Raw genomic sequence first — 21,491 nt, forward strand, 5'->3', positions numbered from 1 at the left:
GGAATCTTCAAAGATGGGCGCGGAGGCGGGGCGAGGCCCAGAGGCAGAGTCGCAGCCCAGATTCGAATCTCATTTGGATAACATCCAGGAGCCCTGGGGCGGGTCTTTCCTCTGCCTCCCCTCACTCACTCACTGAATCCTTCATTGAGCACCTGCTGCGCAGTGTAGGAACCGGACGTACCTACATACAGTAGGTAAGAAGTGGACGGAGACAGTTCCTCCACCTCACGGGCCTTAAGTTGTAGCAGGGGAAGACCCTCAGTAAACAAGATACACCCGCAACCACCCGAGCTCACGGGCATCGGGGACCTCTAGCGTACGGCAACGCCCAGCTGCCGGCCCAGCTTGCCGACTCCGCCCAGCGCGTTGCTAAGGACGCGCTCCCGCCGTTGTCAGGGCCCGGCGCGGTGGGTGGGCGGATTCTCGCGAGGATCCTCGAGACTTCGCGCGGGACCTCGGCGGTTGTCTGGAGACGTCTCAGCCTCAGGCGGGCGGGCGAGCTCGTCTGCCGGTCGCGGCGGGGGCGGCACGGCCGCAGCCATGGTGAGGAGGGCTGGGAGTCTCGTAGGGTCCGCTCCGGAGGGCTCTGCGCGCAGACGGAGAGGCCTGAGCTCGGCGATCTCATGCGCGCAGAGAGTGTGGCACGCGAAGCTTGGGCCCCCGGGACCTGTGCACACAGAGCCCCCGGGACAGGGAGGCCTGCGCTCGGGGGTCCTGAAGTCGAGGACTTGGTGCTCTCGTGGGGCGTGTCCAGGGTGCTGCGGATCCTGGTCCCCGCGCGCACCTGGCGCTGAACTGAGACACCCCGGTTCTCCAGGACCCTGTGCTCACAGGGCTGGTCAGAGAACTCCCGTTCCACACCCCCCCACCCCCGCCCCGGCCCGACCCTGGGCCGTGTGCACGGTGTCCTGGCGAGAACCCGGGTCAAGGGGATTTCCTACCTGGAATGGAAGGCTCAGTTGGTCAGATCCTTGGGACCTTGTGTCTCACCTCTCAGGGGCCTGGGACACAGGATTCCCATGAGGACAGTCGGGTGCAGGGGATACCCTAGGACCTCCACTCTCTGGGAGCAGAGCCTGGGGTATACCGGGGTGGTTAGAGGACCCTCTGCACCAGACGGTCCTAACAGCGGGTACAGTGCCCATGGAGTGCCTAGGGCAGAGCTTCAGGGTACAGGAACGGCTGTTTCCTTGGAGAGGCCGGGAGAATTCAGGCTGGTAGAGCAAAGCGGGAGCTTGCTGCCTCTCCAGTCCTCCATCCCTGTCCCTCCCCGAGCAGTAGGGCCCTTGACTGCACCACCCCCTGCCCTGCCACCTACCGCCCCGGTCATGATATTGGGGTTGTTGGCAACTCAGTTTCCAGGCAGGTGCCGCAGGGTACGCATCGGCTGTTGGGGAGGACACTTCCTCCAGGCCCTGCAGCCTTCTATGAACGTCCCAGGTGCTGAATGGTGACAAACCATTGAGATCTTCTGATGGGGTGAACTTCTTGTAATAAAGCGGTTAGAAAGAGGGCAGTATATGAGGAGTGAAGATTTGAGCGTATGGGTGTTTTGAAAATCAACTGGAAAAAGACCAAAATACATCTCCTGTCACTAGCTTGAGGGAATATGGGTCATTTTCCCATTTTTCTTTTTGTTTCTTTACATTTTCTAAGATTTCCACGTAAACTTTTTTTTAAGTAACAAAAATGTCACAGAGACGTGTAGACCGAGCAGCATGGATCACAGTGTCTCACAGAAGTGAGGGCAGGAGGGCAGGAGGGCAGAAGAGGGTCAGTGTCTGCTGGCGTGTCCCCGGGAAGGGAGTGAGGAGGGGAGCTGGCCTCTCCTACTCTGTCACAGTTGCTAAAGGCAAGGCAGCACGACGAGCAGCTCTGCGTGGTGGCTCACCAGCAGCCCACACTGCCTGCCACCTGCCTCGGCTCTCCTGGCCATGGCTCTCTGAAGCAGTTTTGTGTTTCGATTATTGCTGGGGGCATTTCTCCCTACACTTACAGAACTGTTTACGGCAGTTTCTCTATGGTAGTTGCCAGGATTATAGTCAATGTGGCAACGTTGGACAGTGTGCGCTGAGGGGGGGGTCTTCCTTTGTGAGTAAATTTCACATCCGCACCAAGGAGGTCTGTGTCACACCAAGGAGTGGCTTTGGGGACAAGTTTCCCTCCCTTTCTGAGGGAAAACCATATTCTCTTCTGAAAAGGAAGCGTTCTTGCTGCTCCAGAGATGTCAACAGAATGTGCATGTGGTTAAGGGTGGGAAACCTTAGGGCAGCGTGATGTGGCCCCGATGGGGGCATGAGTGAGTGGGCAGTAGATAGAGGCTCCAGAACAGGAATTCCTCTCCCAAACAGCCCTGGGAGGGAATCAGAGCCAGCCAGAGGGCAAAGTCATTCATCAGAGCCTCCCTTCCTCACCCAACCATCTCTTCTTTAACCACAGGCGCCGAAAAAGAAAGGGAAGAAAGGGAAAGCCAAAGGCACCCCGGTCGTCGACGGGCTTGCTCCGGAGGACATGAGCAGGGAGCAGGTGAGCAGGCCGGCCTGAGCCTGGGCCCAGCGCTGGGTCGGGGTGGGAGGGAACCTCTTTCAGACCACTGCCCGCTACGTCTTCGTCCACCTCCCCTTAGTGTGGCTCCCGCAGGTCTGCCCACACCAGGATCTGCCTCCCCCAGGGCTCGCAAGCGCAGTAAGTGTTATAAAAAATGCAGTACAGCTACGTGGGTGAACTTTTTTTAATAGGGTAGTAGGAATTTGCAAGGAAATGGTTTTCTGATATAAAAGCTATTTTAAATTTCCTGTGTTTCCTTTCATCCTTAACTTCTCAAGCACCTGATGCTTACAGAGCTGTTGTCATTGTACGTGCATTTATAGCGTTCTTGTTTACTTGATTTGCCATGAAACATTACCAATTATTTTAAGCCACTTGTTCACTGATGAATTTAAGGGCTAGAGAACATGACTGTATAATTACAATTTCAATTAAGAGGAGCCTGGAAACTGTAACATGTGCAAACTATGAGAGCAAGTGTGGTCCGCGAGCGTCTGACGTGCACTCTGGTGTTAGTGTAAACGACCCTTACTTTGTTTTGATAGTTTTAAGATGAAGAAATCAATCAGAGGAGACTGAACGAGTCGCATCAGCTGAAGTTGGAGAGCTGGCAGAGCCCCGAGCGGTGGTGGAGTGGCTTTATTTTATGTGCAGGGAGACCATCAGCAGTTTAAGCAGAGGGTGGAGGCTTCGGGCTTGTGCTTTGGAGAGGTCACTGGGGCTGCCGCGTGGAGAATGGGTCGCCCGTCGCATCCTCCCAACAGTTGAGCTGTTTCTTGCCTCCTCTTTTACTTCCTGTGCTGTGGGGATGGGACTGACACAGCTGTGGTTGGTCTGCAGAGCAGAGCCTTGCTGTTGCGTGTTCCAGGCAGGGACACCTGGGTCCAGGCAGGAGTGAGGAACTGGGGGCAGCTGCTGTCAGTTCACTGGATGGGTACCCCCTGGGCACTGGGCTCCAGTGCCGTGTTTTCTGATTTTTTAAGGGAAGCGAGAAATCTAACAATTCATAAGAAATCTAAAAATCAAGTGATGGAACAGCCAGTGTGAGCCAGTCAGAGTAGGGAGGAGCCTGGGTTAGACTGTTTGAGTGACACTAGAGGTCCCTGACGTGAAGGTCACGTCCGGCAGTGCGACGCCTCCCTCACAGGGGGCCAGGCCCCACCCAGGCTCCTCACCTCAGAGCCTCCCGCTGCCCCTCTGTGGTTGCTTGTTGTCTTGGCCCTCTCTTGAACTGAGAAATGTGGAGAACAGGGTTTTCAAAAGAGAAAAACGTTACAATGAGTGGCTGAGGTAAAGCTCAGAAGGTAACGAATTCCCAGGAAACTGGGAATCTGTCCTATTTTTTTTTTTCTTTAACCTATTTGCAGATTTGTAGTTGGCTCTGGACCAAACCCTCCTGGCTGTAAGGGGTCTACTGGTTTTTGCTTGGTGTATATCTTTACAGGTGCATGTCTTTTAGCTCATTTAGCATTGTTTTGTGAGCGTGCTGACACCATGCTTGTGTCTTTGTGCCTTTGGGCCACATCATCTTCTGTTGCTGTCCTCTAATTTCTCAACCATTCCCCTGTTTAAAATCACCTTAGATTGTTTCCTTTTTAATTTTTTTGCTGTTGTAATAATTGTGTAGCTAACATCTTTGAGCAGAAAGATCCTGTGTTCTTTTGACAGATTTCTTTAGTGTAAATTCCCAGGAATGAGAAAAGGATATAATCATTTTATGACTGTTGGCCAAACACAAGAGATTTCTGCTATTTACTGACTATGCCCTGTCTCTGAGCCTTCCCCCGCGCCAAATTTTAACCTCTTTATTTTAGCTTGTGTCTACTGTTAGTTGAGAGGAGCCCCTGCCTTTCTTCCTGGCTTTCTCTGTGCACATTCCCCTGGCGGTGGTTGGGCCCCTGCCGGCTGCCTCCACCGCTCAGCTCTGCCCGGCCAGGTGGAGGAGCACATGGGCCGCATCCGGGAGGAGCTGGACCGCGAGCGGGAGGAACGCAACTACTTCCAGCTGGAGCGGGACAAGATCCACACCTTCTGGGAGATCACGCGGAGGCAGCTGGAGGAGAAGAAGGCTGAACTGCGGAACAAGGACCGGGAAATGGAGGAGGCCGAGGAGAGGCACCAGGTGGAGATCAAGGTGAGTGGGGCCGTCCCGCTGTCCCCACGGGAGTCCCCACGGGAGTCCCCACACGGGAGCAGAGGAGCTGGGCCAGGGCGTGTCTCTCCTTGCTTTGGGGGTGACAGCCCTTTGTGTCCTTGACACTGGGAACCCGAAAGTATTTTTTAATGAAAAAGCACGTATGTGTGCAGGTGAGTGTATGCAGGTGAGCGTGTGTACACGTGAGAAGGTGTGAGCAGGTGTGTGCAGGTGAGTGTGTGTACAGGTGAGCATGTGAGCAGATGAGGTGTGTGCAGGTGTGCATGTGTAAACATGAGAAGGTATGTGCAGGCGAGCATGTGTACATGTGGGTGAGCATGTAAGCAGATGTGTGCAGGTGAGCAGTGGTGCCCCCACCCCCTGCAGGTCTATAAACAGAAGGTGAAGCACCTGCTGTATGAGCATCAGAACAACCTGACAGAGATGAAGGCTGAGGGCACCGTGGTCATGAAGCTGGCCCAGAAGGAGCACCGCACGCAGGAGGGGGCCCTGCGTAGGGACATGCGGGCGCTGAAGGTGGAGCTGAAGGAGCAGGAACTGGCCAATGAGGTGGTGGTAAAGAACCTGCGGCTGGTAGGTCCCAGGAGGCCGTGAATGCCGATGATTCAGCCACAACCGAGAGTTCATACTTTTGTGTAAAAACTCCCACATTTTGGCAATTAATTGAAATACTAAAACAACAACAGCATGCAGCCAAGCAGACTCCATTTGAGGGCCAAATGCAGAATTCTGTCTCAGACCTGAGCAACAAGTTGATTTTCCAAAAAGGAAGTCCAGCCCAAGGTCCCTGCTGTGTGCTGGTGACCCCTGACCCCAGACACACACACACGGGCACCAACGTGGGCTAAGTCTCCAGCCCTCCAGCAGCCACAGCAGGTTGTCATGTGGGCTGTGCTCACAGCAGCACCTCACTGACCTTTGAGGCTCTTTGGTCCTTTCTGAGGGAAGCTGGCGTGGAGGGTGGAATTCATTCTAGAAGGCCTGTAAGTTGCCAGGTCCTCTGATCTCAGGGGACACAGAGGACAGGGCTGATGAAATGCCTGCCCACCTGTGGCTGATGGTCTAAAAAGGAGAGACTGCATGTAAGGCAGATAAATGGTCCAATACACGTAGCGCATCCATGGGCAGAAGGGCTACAGGAGGAGCACAGTGTGGGGGGAGGGACCGGGGATGGGGCTGGGTTGCATTTTTCTACAAGGAGTTCTGGGAATTCATTGAGAAGGTGGGCAAACCTGGGGGAAGGTTGGGGCTGAGCCAGGCTGGGGGTCCAGGCCATTAGGAGGGTTGGGGGTGGACCAGTGTGAAGGCCCAGAGGAGTGAGGAACGAGTAAGCTGGGGAGGTAGGACTGGGGCTTTGACCCTGGCTGAGTCAGGTACCTTTGAAGGGTTTGGGAAAAGGAAGGATGTGGCCACCTTTAGTTTTCAAGGTTCTTACTGGCTGTGGGTTGACATTTGCCTCAGGTCTGGAGGCAGCCCAGCCTCAACTGAATCTGGAAAAAAAAATGAGTAACATTGCAGACTTCCCAGTGAAGCTCGAAGGTGTTGAAGTCTTGGACCGTCAAGAACTGTCTGGTCTCTTTTGACAGAAGTGCAGAGTGGCTGGCTTCCAGTGAATATGGTGGTGGGAGGCTGTCTGCTTACCTGAGGCCAAGATGTGGAGTTCTGTGGTCTTGAGTTCCCCTGTGCATGAAATTACTGCTCTCAAATATAAACATTTTATTCAAAATGTATGTGTCTATTAAAGTAACTTTTAATGCTGTTCTAAGCCACTGCTAAAGCAGGTTGGCAGACACCTGGATTTGGCCTCTGCTCTCAAGCTTGTGGGCAGGTTGGGCTGAGCACGATCGGGGGTCAGCTTGGTCAACACTGTCTCAAGCTAAGAAAACGAGCTGAGGGAAGTCCATCATGAAACGTGGAATTTTCCAGAACCTTTTTACTCTGGGCTTGGTCCTTGAGCTTGGAGGTGAGGGGACCCCACCAGAAGCAGCACAGGTTTACTGAGCTGGGTTTTCTGTGCCCGTGAGGAGCAGGGCCAGGCCCACAGGCTGGTGTCTGGCCTGTCAGACCTGCAGTCAGTGTTGGCTCCTGCCTTTGCAGAAACACATGGAGGAGATAACCAAGATGAGGAATGACTTTGAGAGGCAAGTGCGGGGTAAGTCTGTGCGTGATGCTGCCATAGCCCTCCTGTCAGAAAGTAGTTGACTGTGAGCGCTTGTGAACCCAGGGCACATAACCCCGGCTAGAGCAGCCCAGGCCTGCAGAGAGAGAGAACCTGATATTTCCAGGGCTGACGGGCTGCTCCGATCCCAGAACAGCTTACTTCCATGTGAGTTGGAGGCTGTGATGACCACCCACTTCCCCACCCTGACACAAATCCACAGGAGCAGGTGGCAGTTACTCAGTCTCATGAATGGGCTGCACGCCATGTCTCCTGGCGTCCGATTTCAGAAGTCTGTCTGGTTTGCTAATACAGCCCCACAGTCTGGCTGAATGGCCGCCCAGGCCGTGGTTAGTGCCCACTGGGTCAGCTGACACTCAGCTGTGGGGAGCCCTGAGTCAGGGGCTGATCAGCAGTGCCTCCGAGGCAGAGGAAGGCAGGCTGGTGTGTGTGCTGACGTCAGCTGTGATGTCAGCAGAGAGCTGCCCCGGAGCCGTCCTGTTCCCGGCAGGCTTGTCTGTGCAGCCGCCGTCCTGAGGCTTCTTGGGCCCTGGTCACGGATTCTGTTCTTGCAGCCACGGGCCACCTGTCCATCTGCTAAGCTGCCCTGTGTGTGCTGCCTTTCAGAAATTGAGGCCAAGTACGATAAGAAGATGAAGATGCTTAGGGACGAGCTAGACCTGCGCAGGAAGACGGAGGTCCACGAGGTAGAGGAGAGGAAGAACAGCCAGATCAGCGCGCTGATGCAGCGCCACGAGGAGGCCTTCGCGGACGTCAGGAACTACTACAACGACATCACACTCAACAACCTGGCGCTCATCAGCTCCCTCAAGGTGCCCCGCCGTCTCAGTTGGCACAGGCACGCCGGCTCTGCAACGTGGCTGCGTCAGGGCGCTGTCTGAGCCGGCGGCGGTGGGGGGGAGGCATGAGACGGTGAACATGCAGGTGCGTCCCACCTCAGACAGGGCCAGTGGTGGTGTCGTCACCCTGGTGCCAGCACTGATGGAGAATGCCCCTGGGGGTCACCTCTCAGTGTGCGTGGAGGCTGCATTACTAGAAAGTTCAGAATAAGTAAAACTGAAAAAAATACTCTGTGTTTACACATAAAATGGGTCTAGGTCCTCACTTGGCCGGCAGGACCCTTAGGCCACAGCCCCCTGGTCCTGCCTGATGACCCCCCCCCCACCCCATTCTTGGCCGATAGGAGCAGATGGAGGATATGCGGAAGAAGGAGGAACATCTGGAGAAGGAGATGATGGAGGTGTCCGCGCAGAACCGGCGCCTGGCGGACCCTCTGCAGAAGGCTCGGGACGAGATGGCCGACATGCAGAAGAGGCTCGGCAGCTACGAGAGGGACAAGCAGATCTTGGTGGTGGGTCCTGCCCAGCCCGTCGCCTCCTCGGCCTCCTCCTGGGCTCAGAAGGGCTGGCACTTGGGGGTGGCGGGTGCTGAGCCTCTCCTGTCTGTGCTGGTGTCCTTCTGGGGGCACGTGAAGTTGGCCCCTATCCCGGGAGACGGGTGGTCTTGCCACCCACCGGGATGGGGCTAAGCCACCGGTGGCTTTGGGCCTGTTCTCTCTGACAGTGATCTTGGCCTGGCATCGCTGGGCCTGCACCATGTGGGTGTCTGAATCGTGAGCGCTTTCTGATCCCACCCCTGTGTCGTCTCCAGTGCACGAAAGCACGTCTGAAAGTCACTGAGAAGGAGCTGAAGAGCCTGCAGTGGGAGCACGAGGTGCTGGAGCAGCGTTTCATCAAGGTGGGTGGATGCTGGGTGGGACCCTGCCGGAGCAGGTGGTCCTGCTGCCCTGCCTCCTGCAGCTGTTCCCAGGACGGCCTGGTGTGGTGCTGGGCTCCTGGGCACGTTGTCTCCCAGAGAGCAGTTCCCTGGTGGGAAACGGGTGGTACCCACTTCTGTCCCCTCGGGCTCACCTCTGAAACACACAGAGGGCCTGGCCCCTTGAAGGAAGTAGTTTTTTCATCCCTGTGTATGTTTCTAAGACTATATTTTTATGTGTGCATTGTAAGGCATTGTGTGGGCTGTGCAGGGCTGGTCCTCACAAATGGTAGCAGCTTCCTAGGTCTCCTTCCAGACTTCTCGTGTGTCCTGGCACTGGAACGACTCTGAGCTTTACAGATGTGGGGTCGTGCCTTCCACACCCAGTTTCACACCCCCGTGTGTGTGCCTTTCTCCAAGGGGTACCTGTAGAGCGGCCTTTGCTGTTACAAGCATCCTTTTAAGTTCATATTTGTGCACCTGTGAGTCTTTTCCTTGAAGTGGGATTACTGGGCCATAAGGTTAGCGTTCAGAATGTGGGTAGTGTGCTCAGAGGGCTGTTCAGAGTTGTAATCCCACCCAAAGTGCCCGAGGGACCACCCCCTGCCCACGCTAGGTCTCTGCCGACGTGACTGAGTGGGAAAATGTCTCACTGAGTGTGCTTTTCTGAGGTTTCTGTGAGCTGCAGGGATGCCCCTCCTTGCTGGTCACGGTGGGTATGAGTGGGAAGAGAGGGTCAGGGCAGGCAGAGGCCTGTGCTGGGGCCCGTGCTGTCTGCCACCCCCTCTTCCATTTGCATGTGGTACGTAAGAAAGTCAGCCTCTCCTCAGGAAACCAGGAACATGGTTACATTGTAAAGACCAAAGGGATGGGGAGAGGATTGAAGCAAATGTTGAGAATTCGACACAGTAGTCAGAAGGGTTTCAGCTCAGCCCTCTTCCCGTCCTAGTGGTGATAACGTGTTTTTACAGGTATGGAGAACATTCCGGAAGGAGTCACACCAAATGCTCACATGGCAGCCTCCGGGAAGTGGGGTTAAGGGGTGTTCACTCTTTACTTTTCACACTCCTATGAGGTCTTGATTTTTTTATGGTGCATAGTTAAAAGTCAGGAGATGAAAAGGACCCTTTCCTTGATGGACAGGCAGTTGGCTCCAGGGCTTTATTTGTTTGTTTGTTTGTTTGTTTATTTAGGAAGTACTGGGGATTGAACTTGGGACCTCATACATGCTAAGCGTGCACTCTACCACTTGAGCTATGCCCTCCCCCTCCAGGGCTCTAGACGTGGGTTCAAGGATCTGGGTCAGCAGAGGGAGGGGGGGTCCCCCAGACACAGGGCAGGGCTGGCCCCAGCCCCTCTGTGGGCATCTGTAGCTGGTACCAGGGTCTCTGTTGCTTCCTGAGACACCTTCCTAGAGATGTTTCCTTCTGCCTCCCACGGTGTGGACAGCTGCACGCCTTTAATTCTGTCACCGAGAGTGGGGCTCAGCCAGTGCGGACTATCAGACCCACCTGCCTGAGGCTGGGCCGGGGAAAGTGGTGTTTTGTGCCCAGGGAGAGAGGTGGGAGGGGGCTTGCTGGTGAGGTGCCCACACAGCCCGTCCTGCAGGTGCAGCAGGAGCGGGATGAGCTGTACCGCAAGTTCACTGCGGCCATCCTGGAGGTGCAGCAGAAGGTGGGCTTCAAGAACCTCGTCTTGGAGCGCAAGGTGCAGGCTCTGAACACCGCCGTGGAGAAGAAGGAGGTGCAGCTCAATGAGGTGCTGGCGGCCTCCAACCTGGATCCCGCGGCCCTGACCCTTGTGTCCCGCAAGCTGGAGGTAGGAGGGTCCTGGCCAGCGCCCCGTGCCCCTGCCCCCAGCGGCCGGCCTGGGCTCTGGTCGGGGCTCCTTGTCTGTGGTCCAGCCTCTGCCATTCCAGTGGAGACCCGCAGCCACCTCGGTTTCCTGTGGCCCGAGCTCCCAAGCCTGTGTGCACCGTCAGCTCCCCGGGCTCATTTGTTTTGCCCTGGTCTCTCTGAGGTCTTCCCCGGCCCCTCCTTAACCTCCTGGCCCTTCTAGCCCGAGTCCACTGCCTGTTCCAGCTTAGCCTGTCAGGCCCTTAGTCTCTCAAGCCTCTGTCCTGAGCTCCTTGGACCCCTGGCAACGGACCCAGACATAGGCCTGGGGGTGGTCAAGTCTCCTGAGCTCTCAGCCGAGGCCACATCTGTGTGAGACCTGAGATGTGCTGGTTTCAGCCGCGGGTGGGAGAACACAGGGCCATGGGTGCATCTTTGCCGTGGGTGCTGGGAAGGCTTCCCAGAGGGTGTTACACGTGAGTGGAGGCTGAAGCATCATTCACCCAGGAGTCCAGGGTTCACTGTGGCACTCCTCTGTGCTGGGACGGTCCTGGGCACAGAGACAGCAGTAAACAGGACAGACGAGGCCCCGGTGCCCACGAGCCAGCTGGGCCAGCCGAGGAGTCTTGGCAGGCCCGGAGCTGGGCCTTCTCTGCTTGCTGACCTGGGAGGGGGTGTCACAGAAAGGACAGGTGATGCCAGGCTAGGTGACCTGTAGCCTCAGGGGCAGCTCCTCTGGGGTCTGGGAGGCAGACACAGACCATAGCTGGCCTGCATGTCTCCACTGAGGCGCAGTGAGGGCAGGCTGGCTTGTCTCGGAGACAAATCCTTCCAGATGGAGGCCCCTGTCTGTGTCTGTTCTGCCGTCACAGAGAAACAGAACTTCTGGTTCAGAGATGGCAGACAGAAACTGGAGGGCAGGCAGGGTGTGGGCAGGGTGGAGGGCTTGTTGCAGATGGAGGGGGCTGGGGTCAAGGTTATGTGCCCATGCTTCTGGCTGAGACCAGGTGTTTGCTCACGGTGAGAGTGGTGGGTCCTGGCTCAGTGCGTAGCAGTGCCTGTGGGACCCAGGTTATCTGGGACAGGCTCTTGGGGCTGGGGCCCTGCAACCAGGTAGGGGCTTGTCTGTGCCAGCAGCACCACGGTCCTGGGTCAGGGGGCTCTGTTCCATCCTTTTCCCAGTTCGTGTATGAATCACAAAGGGGAGGAAGGCTTTCTTCCTCTCCTCTTGGGAGGGGCAGCTGGTCTTAGAGCTGGACGAGGCCCTGTGCTGCCAGTGACTGACGGAGGGGTGAAAACCAGTCCCGTCCACCGCAGTCGCCGCAGCTGTGTGTGTGGGCTAGGGCACGGCCGGTGGGGGCTGGAGGGGCTTCCCTGGGACGAGATCGACAGCACGGGCGGCCCCAGAAGCGGGTCAGGCTGCCTCTTCTCACCATCGGGGCACTTTTTTCATGGGAGGCAGACCCCGCTTCCACGGGAGACCTTTCCTCTCCAGCCACTCCCCGTGTGGACGAACACACGGATGGAGCTAGGCCGTGATACCCTGTCCTCCTTTCTCTCCTCAGGATGTTCTGGAATCGAAGAACAGCACGATCAAGGACTTGCAGTATGAGCTGGCCCGGGTCTGCAAGGTGCGAGGGGCCCCCCTCCTACCCCCAGGGACCCTCCCTCACCCAGGACAGTCCCTGGTCTTTACCTTTGGGATCCAACACAGCCTGAGGCCATCTGTGCCAGCCCAGGGACACCTGGGCTGGCTGTGGCTGGAGCACATCCCCACAGCTCCGGCCACTGTCCTGGTGTCCTTGAGGGCCTGCCCAGTGCACATCTGGTGTCTTGTCCAGCAGTCTCTATCCCTGCCTCCCTGTCTGACTCTTGCTCTGGCACCACGGTGCTGGTCTGGTCCCTGGGGCAAAGTAGGGGCTCTTCTGTGCTCCCCCAGGTTAATGTCAACGTCCTCCAAGCAGGGGAGTTAGGGCTCTGACCTTTGCTGACTCCTCTGTAAGTCTAGTGAAAGCCACACACGGAGACCTCCTGCAGTTGGGGAGGGCAGCGCCTTGACCCTGCTGCTGTCTCTGCCACGCACCCAGGAGGCCTGAGCCAGCACCAGGGTCCTCAGCTTAGCTGAGCCCATGGCTCTGTCAGGGCTTCGCCTGTGGGGTTGCAGACACAGTGCTGCCTACAGACACAGTGCTGCCTGCAGACGCGTTTCCCAAGAGCAGGCACCCAACAAGAACAACTGACGTATGAGCCTAGGGCCCCAGGATGAAGGTAGCATCCGTCATGGGCGCTGCGCTCCCTGGTGACCACCAAGTCCCCTGGGCCTTCCCTGCCCATCAAGACCTCCCGCAGGTGCTCTGGACACCCCTGATAACTACATGCACAACATTAGGGCCATGTACTGGTGTGTGCAGTGCTTGGGGGAATTTCCATAACCTGCATCTGACCTGCCAGGAGATCTGAACCCCAGAGACGGGTGAGGGCCAAGATCCAGCCCCCAGGTTCTTCCTGGAGCCCGACCTTGCTCACCCTTGACTCGACTCCAAGCGTGGCACCTCGTCTTGATGGTGGTGAGGGTGACGAGCCCCTTTGAGCTTTTGCTCTGAGTCAGGCTGGGCTCTAAGCGTTTAATGTGCATCACCTCTTCAAACCCTTACAACCACCTGATGGAACTTAGCCTTTTAAAAACACTTGCTTTCCAGGGGAGGGATCAGAAACCCCACCCGCATTGTTGCCCAGATCTCCATGCTTGTGGGACGGGAGCAGGGAAGGCCATCCCTGGGAAGTCGGGGTTGCTGAGCCTGAGGGAGGGATGCCCACAGGGAACCACCGTCCATAATAATCCCCCTTGTGCACCGGGTTTCCTCAAAAGCCCTAAGTGCATGTTTGCAGCCACTAACCACCAAGCAAATGATCTCCTTAAGACTGGAATGTTGAAAAAGTAACGTGAGGAATGACAGACTGAACAAATGTGACCTGAAGTCTTGAGCTGTGAATCTCAGAGATTCCAAAACAAACCAAAAACCAGGATCAGCAAAAGCTGTGAGAATGCAGGCAGAGCTGAGTGGCACTGACGTCTTAAATGCTGATCACATCTCTCAGGCTAAGAGTCTGACCAAAAGGGGGGAATTGTTTAAAGAAACAGAAAGCCCCAAATGCAGTCGCTCATGCTAACCCCACCAACCTTCACACCTGACATAACTGCAGTCTCAGCCTCTCCAGGAGTGGAAATTTAAACCCAGCAGCCTGGAACTTTCTGGTCAGCACTAGGGAAGTCAACTGTCTGACTCTCTGCCTCCCCTAAGGGAAGGTGCCTTTGCCTCAAATTACCTACCCTTTTCACGTCCTTGTCCTATCCTCCGGGTGCCTATAAAAACCTCCACTGTGTAGTCCTTGGGGTGCCCTTCCATTCACTAGATGGGATGATGGGGCTCATGAATTGCTGAATAAAGCCAGTTAGATCTTCAGACTTAAACGAACGTGTGTGGTGTGGGTCCGGTGCGGTAAGCAGCTGGCAGGGGTCAGCTGGCGGACGCATCACACTCCCACCCCTCCGTGAGGCTGGGGGGAGCCTGGGCGAGGACCTGCCTTGTGCTGCCCGCCCCTGACGCTGCCCTGTCCCCACAGGCCCACAACGACTTGCTGCGCACCTACGAGGCAAAGCTCCTGGCTTTTGGGGTCCCCCTGGACAACGTGGGCTTCAAGCCCCTGGAGACGGCTGTGATGGGGCAGATGCTGGGCCAGGGCCCAGCAGGACTTGTGGGCACCCCAACATAGCGCCTGCCCGGGGCCGCTCCCTGGAAGACCCCATTAAGCACCAAGGACAGCAGGTATCTGTAGGTGTGTGTCGTCGGCGAATGAAGGTTTTCACACGTGCTGTGTCCTGTCCCATGGCTGTGTAGAGGGGCACCTCCAGGACCCTCAGCGCCCTGTCTGCTTCCGTCCCCAGTGACCGTCCAGTCTGTGTGCCCATCCACCCCTCCCCCTGGGCCAAACTCTGCCATGTGACTGCAGCCGCCTCACAGACGCCAACACTGACTTTATCGAAGCCCGAGTCACAGCTGCCACCGGGAGACGGGGCCAGAACACCCCAGGAGTGAGAGCCCGGAGCTCACTGTGCTGGTTGGGAGCGGCTCAGCCTGCCACGGTGACGGGGTCTGCACTCGTAGGCCAGCTGGTGGTCAGTGGCGCGACAATGGCTCAGCCACTAGCTCCCTCGGTATGTGGTGTAAGACCATGGGCTCAGCAGCAGGGGCACGTGGAACTTGTGGGTCTCGTTTGTGATGGTGAAAACGACCTGAGAACAGAGGAGGCACTGGGAGGGGCGGGGGCAGGGCAGCAAGTAGTGCACCAGCACCTGGCCCCAGGGCTGCCTGGGAAGGGGGCAGGAGCCCCAGGGCCAGTGGGAGGGCTGTGGGTGGGGCCCAGTCCTCCCCAGAGGAAGCAATTGACCGGAAGGGCCCACGGGCCTGTAGGTCCCCAGAGTCCACCCTGAACAGGTCAGGTGAAGGGGGACAGTGAGCAGAATGGGGCGCGGTGTCCACAGAGGCTGAGTCACCCTCTGCCCTGCCCCCCCACAGCCTGACCCTGGGGCAGGGCAGGGACAGGTGTGTTCTGGTCAAGTCCCTGCATGCCTTTCTTATGGGAGCTCAAAGCAGGTGAGGTGGAAGAATCAGGACCAGTCTGCGGGTCTCAGTGATTCATGGGCCTCCACCCGTCTGGCCCTTACCTCCACGTAGGGGTAGAAGCTCTCCTGGCCCCTCTCCTTCCAGTAGCCCTCCGTGTCGAAGGACAGCTTGTAGGTGCCCGTCTTCACCTGGCCTGGCGGCAGGAGCCCGGGACAGCGGCCGTCGGGGTTGGTGTAGCTGGGGAGAACAGGGGAGGGTGCTGCAGAGTGGGGCAAGGAGCCCCCGTGCCTGGGCCTCCTCAGTCTGTGCGCCCAGTGGTCTCAGATGTCCCCGTGGCCTGACTTAGACTTTGGTGAGCAGGGCCTGGATGGCTCCGCAGCAGGACAGGTTCTGGAGCAGCCCAGGGACACCACTGCATTGTGTTTTCAGGAAATCAGAGAGAAGCAGAAAGGGGGAAAAAAAATCTGCCATAGTCTACCCCGTGAGCAATAATCACTTTATATTTGGCATATATATTTTTCAGATTTCTCTCTATGCCTAAGTATACTTATTTACAAACAAGAAAAGTGGATTATACTACTCATGCTGTCTTATAACCTGCACTTTTCATTTATTACGCGTGGCTTTCTGGGTCAGTAACTGCCCACACTGCATCTGCACTGTAGTCTGTGTCCAGCTGCACCAGTGGAGGGTTCTCAGGGCCTCTGCCCACTGATGAGCTCCCAGTCACCTCTAGCCATGCTCTCCAGTGTCTGTGCTGTGGTTAGAAAGGGCAGCACTTACCTGCATAGTGTAGGGGGAGCTGAGAGTGGGTCTCTATGATCCCCCGGGCTCCACGAGTTTCTCCCAAGGCCAGAGCTGACCACTCAGACAGGATCTGGACCCATCTGAAGGGCTTCATGCCCTCAGGCCCTGACCCTTTGGGGTCCAGCCTCCCACCCCCCACCACCAGAGGGAGTGGCCTCCTTCAAGACCGAGGGTCAGGGCAACCTGCTCACAGGGCCAACCCTGGACGCCAGCCAGCCTGGGCTGGACCTCCCCCAGCAGAGCCTGAGCCTGAGCCTGGGGCAAGGGCCCAGCGCTGCCCAGGGACTCCTCTTGCTGCCTGTTTCCAGTCCATAGGAGGAGTGACCATGGTGTTTGTGCACAGAGAGAAGAGCATACAGTGCCCTGTGTTGCCCGGGACATGTTACCTGTCAATCATGGTGACAAGGGGCCTTTCAGATTCCACCTCAGGCCTCAACAGCGCAGCCTGTAGGGAGAGCAGATCCCGTTCCCCACCCCAGCAGGCCCTTGGGTGTGAGCCCCGACCAGGGCTACACAGGCTGGCTGTGGTCAGCCCTGCCACCTGCCCTCAGTGCCTGCACCCCTTCACCTGGCCCTGCGCTGGGGGGAGATAGCCTGGACTTGAGTCCTACCCCAGACCTCCCTCGTACCTTTTCCTCAGCTCAGTCCACTGCTGGCCATGATCCTCAAGCCTGGACAGACGGAGGCAGAGGCCCTGGGCCGGGAGCCCTGAGACAGTATCCAGCACATGTGTAGTCAGTGGGCTGCTGACTGACTCCATGCCTCTGCCCTGGGCCATGAGAGGGACAGGAATGAGCGTCTGGAGCCAACCTTGTGTCCACACCAACTGGCAAGAGGCAGCAGCCTTAGAGTAAACAGCTCCCAGGGTACAAAGTCCCAAACTGCCCCTGGGCCCTGGGGGACGGAGGTGGGGTGTGGGGTGAAATTGCCAAGCCAGCCCCATGAGGCTGCATGTTAACACACTGAAATAGAGAATGCTGACCTGGGCCCCTTTCCCACTAGCCTCTCTCCACCCAGCCACTGAAGGGGCTGCACACCCAGAGGCTCCCCCAGACCCTCCTTCCAGCCAGTAAGTGGCAGCTGTGGGTGGCCAGACTGGGTTGTCTCAGAACCCAGCTGTGTCTGCTGGCTCATGGGTCACCTCCAACCTCGGCCCCAGGCAGAGGAGAGGTCAGGAGCTCTGAGTCTCGGGGTTCCCCCTACCTCCGGGGAGCCCAGGTGTCCCTGGAGTGTCCGGAGCCGCAGGGCAGCCCTGGAGCTCATGCCGGGCAGGCTTGGGGACTGGGCGAGTTGGCTAGAAGTCACGTCACCGCTGCCACCCCCAGAATGGGAGGCGGACCCAAGAATCAGGCACCTCCCGGGGCCGGTCCCTGCCCTGTCCTGCCCTGCCCGTGGCACCTCCCGGGCCCCAGAGGCCACGTGTCTGACCAAACCCTGGGCAGAGCTAAAGGGAGGGGGAGGCCCGTCCAGATCGCGGGGGCGGCCTCACCTCGGTGCCCTCCTCCCCCAGGGACCCGTGGGCTTGGCTCGCGAGTAGGGGGTGTGGGCGAGCGGGGCGCACAGACCTACCGGGGCGCGGAGGCCCCTCCCAGGCCAGAAGTGGAGTGGGCCTGCAGGAACTTGGGGGTGGGGCGCGGGGCGGGGCTGCCGCCCCCGCCCCGCAGGAACCGGACAGAGAGTGGCTCAGAGGTTTGGGGGCGGGGCGGGGAGGCCCGGCCCACGTCCCTGCCGGTCCCTGAACTTGCCTAGATTTTTTCCCCTGGGATCTGTTGGGATTTCATGGGAGCCCCGATAGGCCACGCCATGGTGCCTCCGGCCGTAAAGGCCCCAGAGCTGACACCTTGTGGTTGCACCACCTGCCCCTCTTACCCTTCTGGCCCTCGACCCCCGAGGAGCAGGGGCCTCTGCACACTGACAGGAGGGTCTGGTATGCGCAGACATGAGAGGAGCAAGAGGCAAGGCTGAATAAACAGGAGAGAATCCATCATCAGATTGGCATATTATATGAGGTTCACACGGAACGGATTTTATGTGATACATACACAAAAATAAGGGTATTCTGTATTTAAAATCTGAATGATGTTGACTGACTGGTTGTGTTGTTCTGGATAGAGGGACATTTTTCTTCTTGCCAAAGTGCATTTTCTAATTACTGGGTAGTTAGCATGGACTATTTGTATGTTAAGAGTCAGGCATCTCTGGGGCCTGGGAGGAAGTCCCTGTTTCAGCTGCTTTGGAGGTAATCAGGAAATGCCTATTTGAGATTTAAATGCACATGACCTAGACAGGGCTTATGGTTATAGGAGGTAACTCCAAAGAGGTGAGCACCTTTGGCAAACACCTTTGGGAACAAGAGACCAGAAACAAGCAGACTGTCCTCACTGGGGACAATTAAATAAATGAACTTGGCCGCAAACCAGCAGCTCTGCAGCCCATTAAAAAGAATGAGGCCCATTTGTGTGTAAGGTGGACAGTCTCCTGGAGTAGTGGCTAGTGACAAGGCAGAGGAGAGGCATCATGCTTTAAATCTGGGTATGGCTTTCACTCCAGAGATTAGCTCACTTCATCCTCATAACAACCTCATGACGTGGTAGTATTACCCCCATTTTACAGAGGAGAAAACTGAGGCACAGAGAGACCTCGTATTGGAATGCTTTCTAGTATGGTGTACAAAAGACTGATACCAGGACCACCCCTGGGACAAGTGGTGTGGACAACAGGTAATTATATTCTCTCTGTAACCTTCCTTTGTACTCTTAGAATTTTTTTTAAGGTCTCAAATGTCATAAGTAAGCTGACAAAAACAATAACCAAACCTTTTTTGGGGGTGCCCTTTAATCCCCTCCTTCTAGAGCCTGGCTGCCCCCTCTGCCCCAAGACAGGACCCAGGATGGGGAGAGGGCAGGTCAGGGTGTTGTCATTAGTCCTCATGGGGCCTCACCAGGGCTCACTCTGCCAGCCTGCAGGCTTCCCCTGGTAACTTCTCTGCCTCTGGGAGAACAGTGGGCTGATTAAGAGCCATAGTTGGGGTCCGGCCTAATAGGGCCAGTGCCAGCCATGCCATTCTCACCGTATGTCTGCCCGGTGGGCCTCTGGTAGAGAGGACGGGCACAGGTCTTGCCCCCTCCCTCCCACCCACCCACTCCTTGCTGACTAATGAGTGTGATGCTGGAGGTGCAGCAGCCACCCTGCCACCAGGAGGACACGACAGACATGCCAAGGAGAGAAGCTGCTGGGCCTGTCTGGCAGGTGGGTGGGGCCTTTTGTGTCTGGATTGTTTCACACCCTCTTGTTGATGTTCCAGGCTTGTAGCCCAAAGCACTTCTGCCTCAGGGAGTTGAGATCACGCTGGCAGAATGTGTGACCACACCCAAATTCTCAGTGACCTGGAACTGGTCAGCCCTGAGTGATGAAGACTCACCTTCTCCTATTCCTGGTGAGAAGGCAGCTGGCTAGGCTGCTGTCTGGGTAAGCGATGATGCTGGGAGGTCCCTGCCTTGCCCTGAGCCCTGCCCGCTGGGGTCGCCTGAGGCACTGCAGCTGGGCTCTTGACAGTGTTGCAGAAAAATGTGTTAATGCTCAGTTGTGACAGCAACCTGGATCCAGGCAAGAGACCAAGCAGCACTCGGAGAGTTGGAGAACTCAGGTTTATTACTCCAGCGGGCCCAGAGAAGTTAACACTTCAAGCTCTGGACCCCGTCTGTAGGGTTACACCAGCTTTTATAGGTTACCAGTTTACACTTTGCAACATCATATGCAAATGAGGTATAAAGAAAGTTATCTAATTAGGAACAAGCTTTGTAGAAATGGACCAATCAGAAGTGAGAGAAATAACCAATCAGGAATGAGCTCCATGCAAATGAAGTATTACAAATGGACCAATCAGAAGTTAGGGAAATGGACCAATCAGGAGTGAGAGAAATAACCATTCAGGAGTGAAGGAAATAATCAATCAGAAGTGAGCTCAGGGAACCAATAGAACTTTAGGGGTAAGTAAGCCGTTTCAGAGGCAAAAAGTGAGGTAGAGAGCCTCTGGGCCAGGGAATCAGATGGTGCTGGCAGGAGAGTAGTGGTGCTGCCTGGGTCTCCTACCTGTCTTTTTATGGGGCTTCCCACCTCAACAGAAGGGGAGCCTGAGCCTCTTCTACTCCTCCACACCCCATCTGGAGAGTCCTTCCAGACCATTGTGATGGGAATTTGTGGTTGGAACTGAGAGACTGGGTCCATTCCATCTAGTGCCTCAGCTGAAAGGGCTTCCCTTCATTGAGGAGATGTGCAACATTGCGAGGTACACTGAGGTGATGCAGGTGCCAAGGGAAGGCCTGCCCTTAACAGAACAAATAAGACATTCAGATGGTGATTTCTGCTGGGAAGGAAACCCGGTGGGCTGTGCCAGAGGAGGACTGGGCAGCAAGTTTAGAGAGTGGTCTTGGAGGAGGGGGAGATGCAGATACCAGAACCAGCATCCGGAGGGGCTGGAGCACGTGAGGGCAAGACCATGCAGGAGAAGAAGATCAGGCCAGGGCCATGGGCAGGGGTTGGGGGCCATAGGAGGGTAACATTTGGTCCCCGGCAGAATTTCAGCTCCCCAAAGACTGGGTTATTGTCTGTTTCCCCACAGCTGTCCCTGTGCTTGGAACAGGACCTGGCCAGATGCAAGTGTTCAGTAAATCCCCTTTCAGTGGACACAGTGAGTATGCAGGTGTGGATGGAGACAGGCTGCGGAGCGAAAGTTAAGTAGATGCAGGAAGTAGAATGAGACAGAGAGTGGGAGAGAGACAGACAGGGTTTCTGGGCGCTGCTTCCCAGCCCTTGCCAGCTCCACCCCAAGCCCATCTGTTCACCCAAACACTCTTCCTGTGAACTGCCTCTGTGCTGCACTCACCCATGTGTCCTGCCTGCAGCATCGCCACAGAAGCTTTGAGTCTATTCCCACCATCTGTCCCCAAAGACTCTTTATTCTTAACCTTGGGATCCAGCGGGCCCTGCCCAGTGATAGAGCCCCTTCCCTGCCCAGGACAGCCATACCTTGTCTGTGTCATGGACCCTACTTTCTGCACTTGTCTGCCCATTCGAGTCACCACCTGGCCCAAAATTGGCTGTCCTTTCCCTGGGAAAGGGGGTGGTCATTGGTCAGTGTGTCCCTGTGGGTTCTAACATTCCACCAGGCTGAAGGCTACTGGCCTGAATCATGACACTGCTGCTCAGCACAGTGACACACAGGCCACTGTGGAACATAGTTCATGAGACATCCACTGGCCTCAGCTGGACTTTGCAGATGGGCTGAAGACGGGAGGGTTGGTGTTGCTGTGATCACAAGACTTTACCTTGGAGGTTGGCAGCCTGACCTGGCAGAGAGTGTGCAGACCACTCTTCAGACAGGCAGGTGGTCAGCACTGGGGCGCATAGGTGCTGGTTTGGTTCATCCACCCAGTGCTGCCCAGAGACCAGAGGCACCAAGTGTACCCTCCATTAAATGACTGGCTTCCCAGGCTTCTGTCCCATCAGGCACCCAGGGAAAGGTGGACAAGCTGCAGCACATCTCAGCTCTCATTTTGGCCCAGCACTCTCCAAAGAAGTAAACTTCA

At 56.6% G+C, this 21,491-nt stretch overlaps 2 protein-coding genes across 5 annotated transcripts; one reads left to right on the forward strand and one right to left on the reverse strand.

The window, feature by feature from the left end:
• The first annotated feature begins 435 nt into the window (after positions 1-435).
• GAS8 (growth arrest specific 8) lies at positions 436-15,689 on the forward strand. 2 transcript variants are annotated; one of them, XM_032464724.1, is made up of 11 exons: positions 436-543; positions 2,440-2,526; positions 4,484-4,681; positions 5,069-5,275; positions 6,800-6,854; positions 7,488-7,693; positions 8,065-8,232; positions 8,532-8,618; positions 10,245-10,454; positions 12,037-12,102; positions 14,096-15,689. In XM_032464724.1, the coding sequence occupies exons 1-11, from the start codon at positions 541-543 to the stop codon at positions 14,243-14,245; spliced, it is 1,437 nt and encodes a 478-aa protein (XP_032320615.1). In that variant the 5' UTR covers positions 436-540; the 3' UTR covers positions 14,246-15,689. The 2 variants fall into 2 exon arrangements, with proteins under 2 accessions (XP_032320615.1, XP_032320614.1); XM_032464723.1 differs by lacking the exon at positions 14,096-15,689 and having other exon boundaries at positions 12,037-12,475.
• LOC102507029 (5-hydroxyisourate hydrolase-like) lies at positions 9,764-17,290 on the reverse strand. 3 transcript variants are annotated; one of them, XR_004314102.1, is made up of 5 exons: positions 17,107-17,290; positions 16,533-16,729; positions 15,198-15,333; positions 12,168-14,783; positions 9,764-12,042 (listed from the first exon to the last, which is right to left on the reverse strand). XR_004314102.1 is itself a non-coding variant. In XM_014560323.2 (4 exons), the coding sequence occupies exons 1-4, from the start codon at positions 17,164-17,166 to the stop codon at positions 14,676-14,678; spliced, it is 444 nt and encodes a 147-aa protein (XP_014415809.1). In that variant the 5' UTR covers positions 17,167-17,272; the 3' UTR covers positions 14,474-14,675. The 3 variants fall into 3 exon arrangements, 2 of the variants coding, with proteins under 2 accessions (XP_014415809.1, XP_032320616.1); XM_014560323.2 differs by lacking the exon at positions 9,764-12,042 and having other exon boundaries at positions 14,474-14,783; positions 16,533-16,672; positions 17,107-17,272; XM_032464725.1 differs by lacking the exon at positions 9,764-12,042 and having other exon boundaries at positions 14,474-14,765; positions 17,107-17,253.
• Between the last annotated feature and the right edge of the window lie 4,201 nt (positions 17,291-21,491).

The sequence above is a fragment of the Camelus ferus genome, chromosome 21, assembly GCF_009834535.1.
Source record: "Camelus ferus isolate YT-003-E chromosome 21, BCGSAC_Cfer_1.0, whole genome shotgun sequence".
Classification (NCBI taxonomy): Eukaryota; Metazoa; Chordata; class Mammalia; order Artiodactyla; family Camelidae; genus Camelus; species Camelus ferus.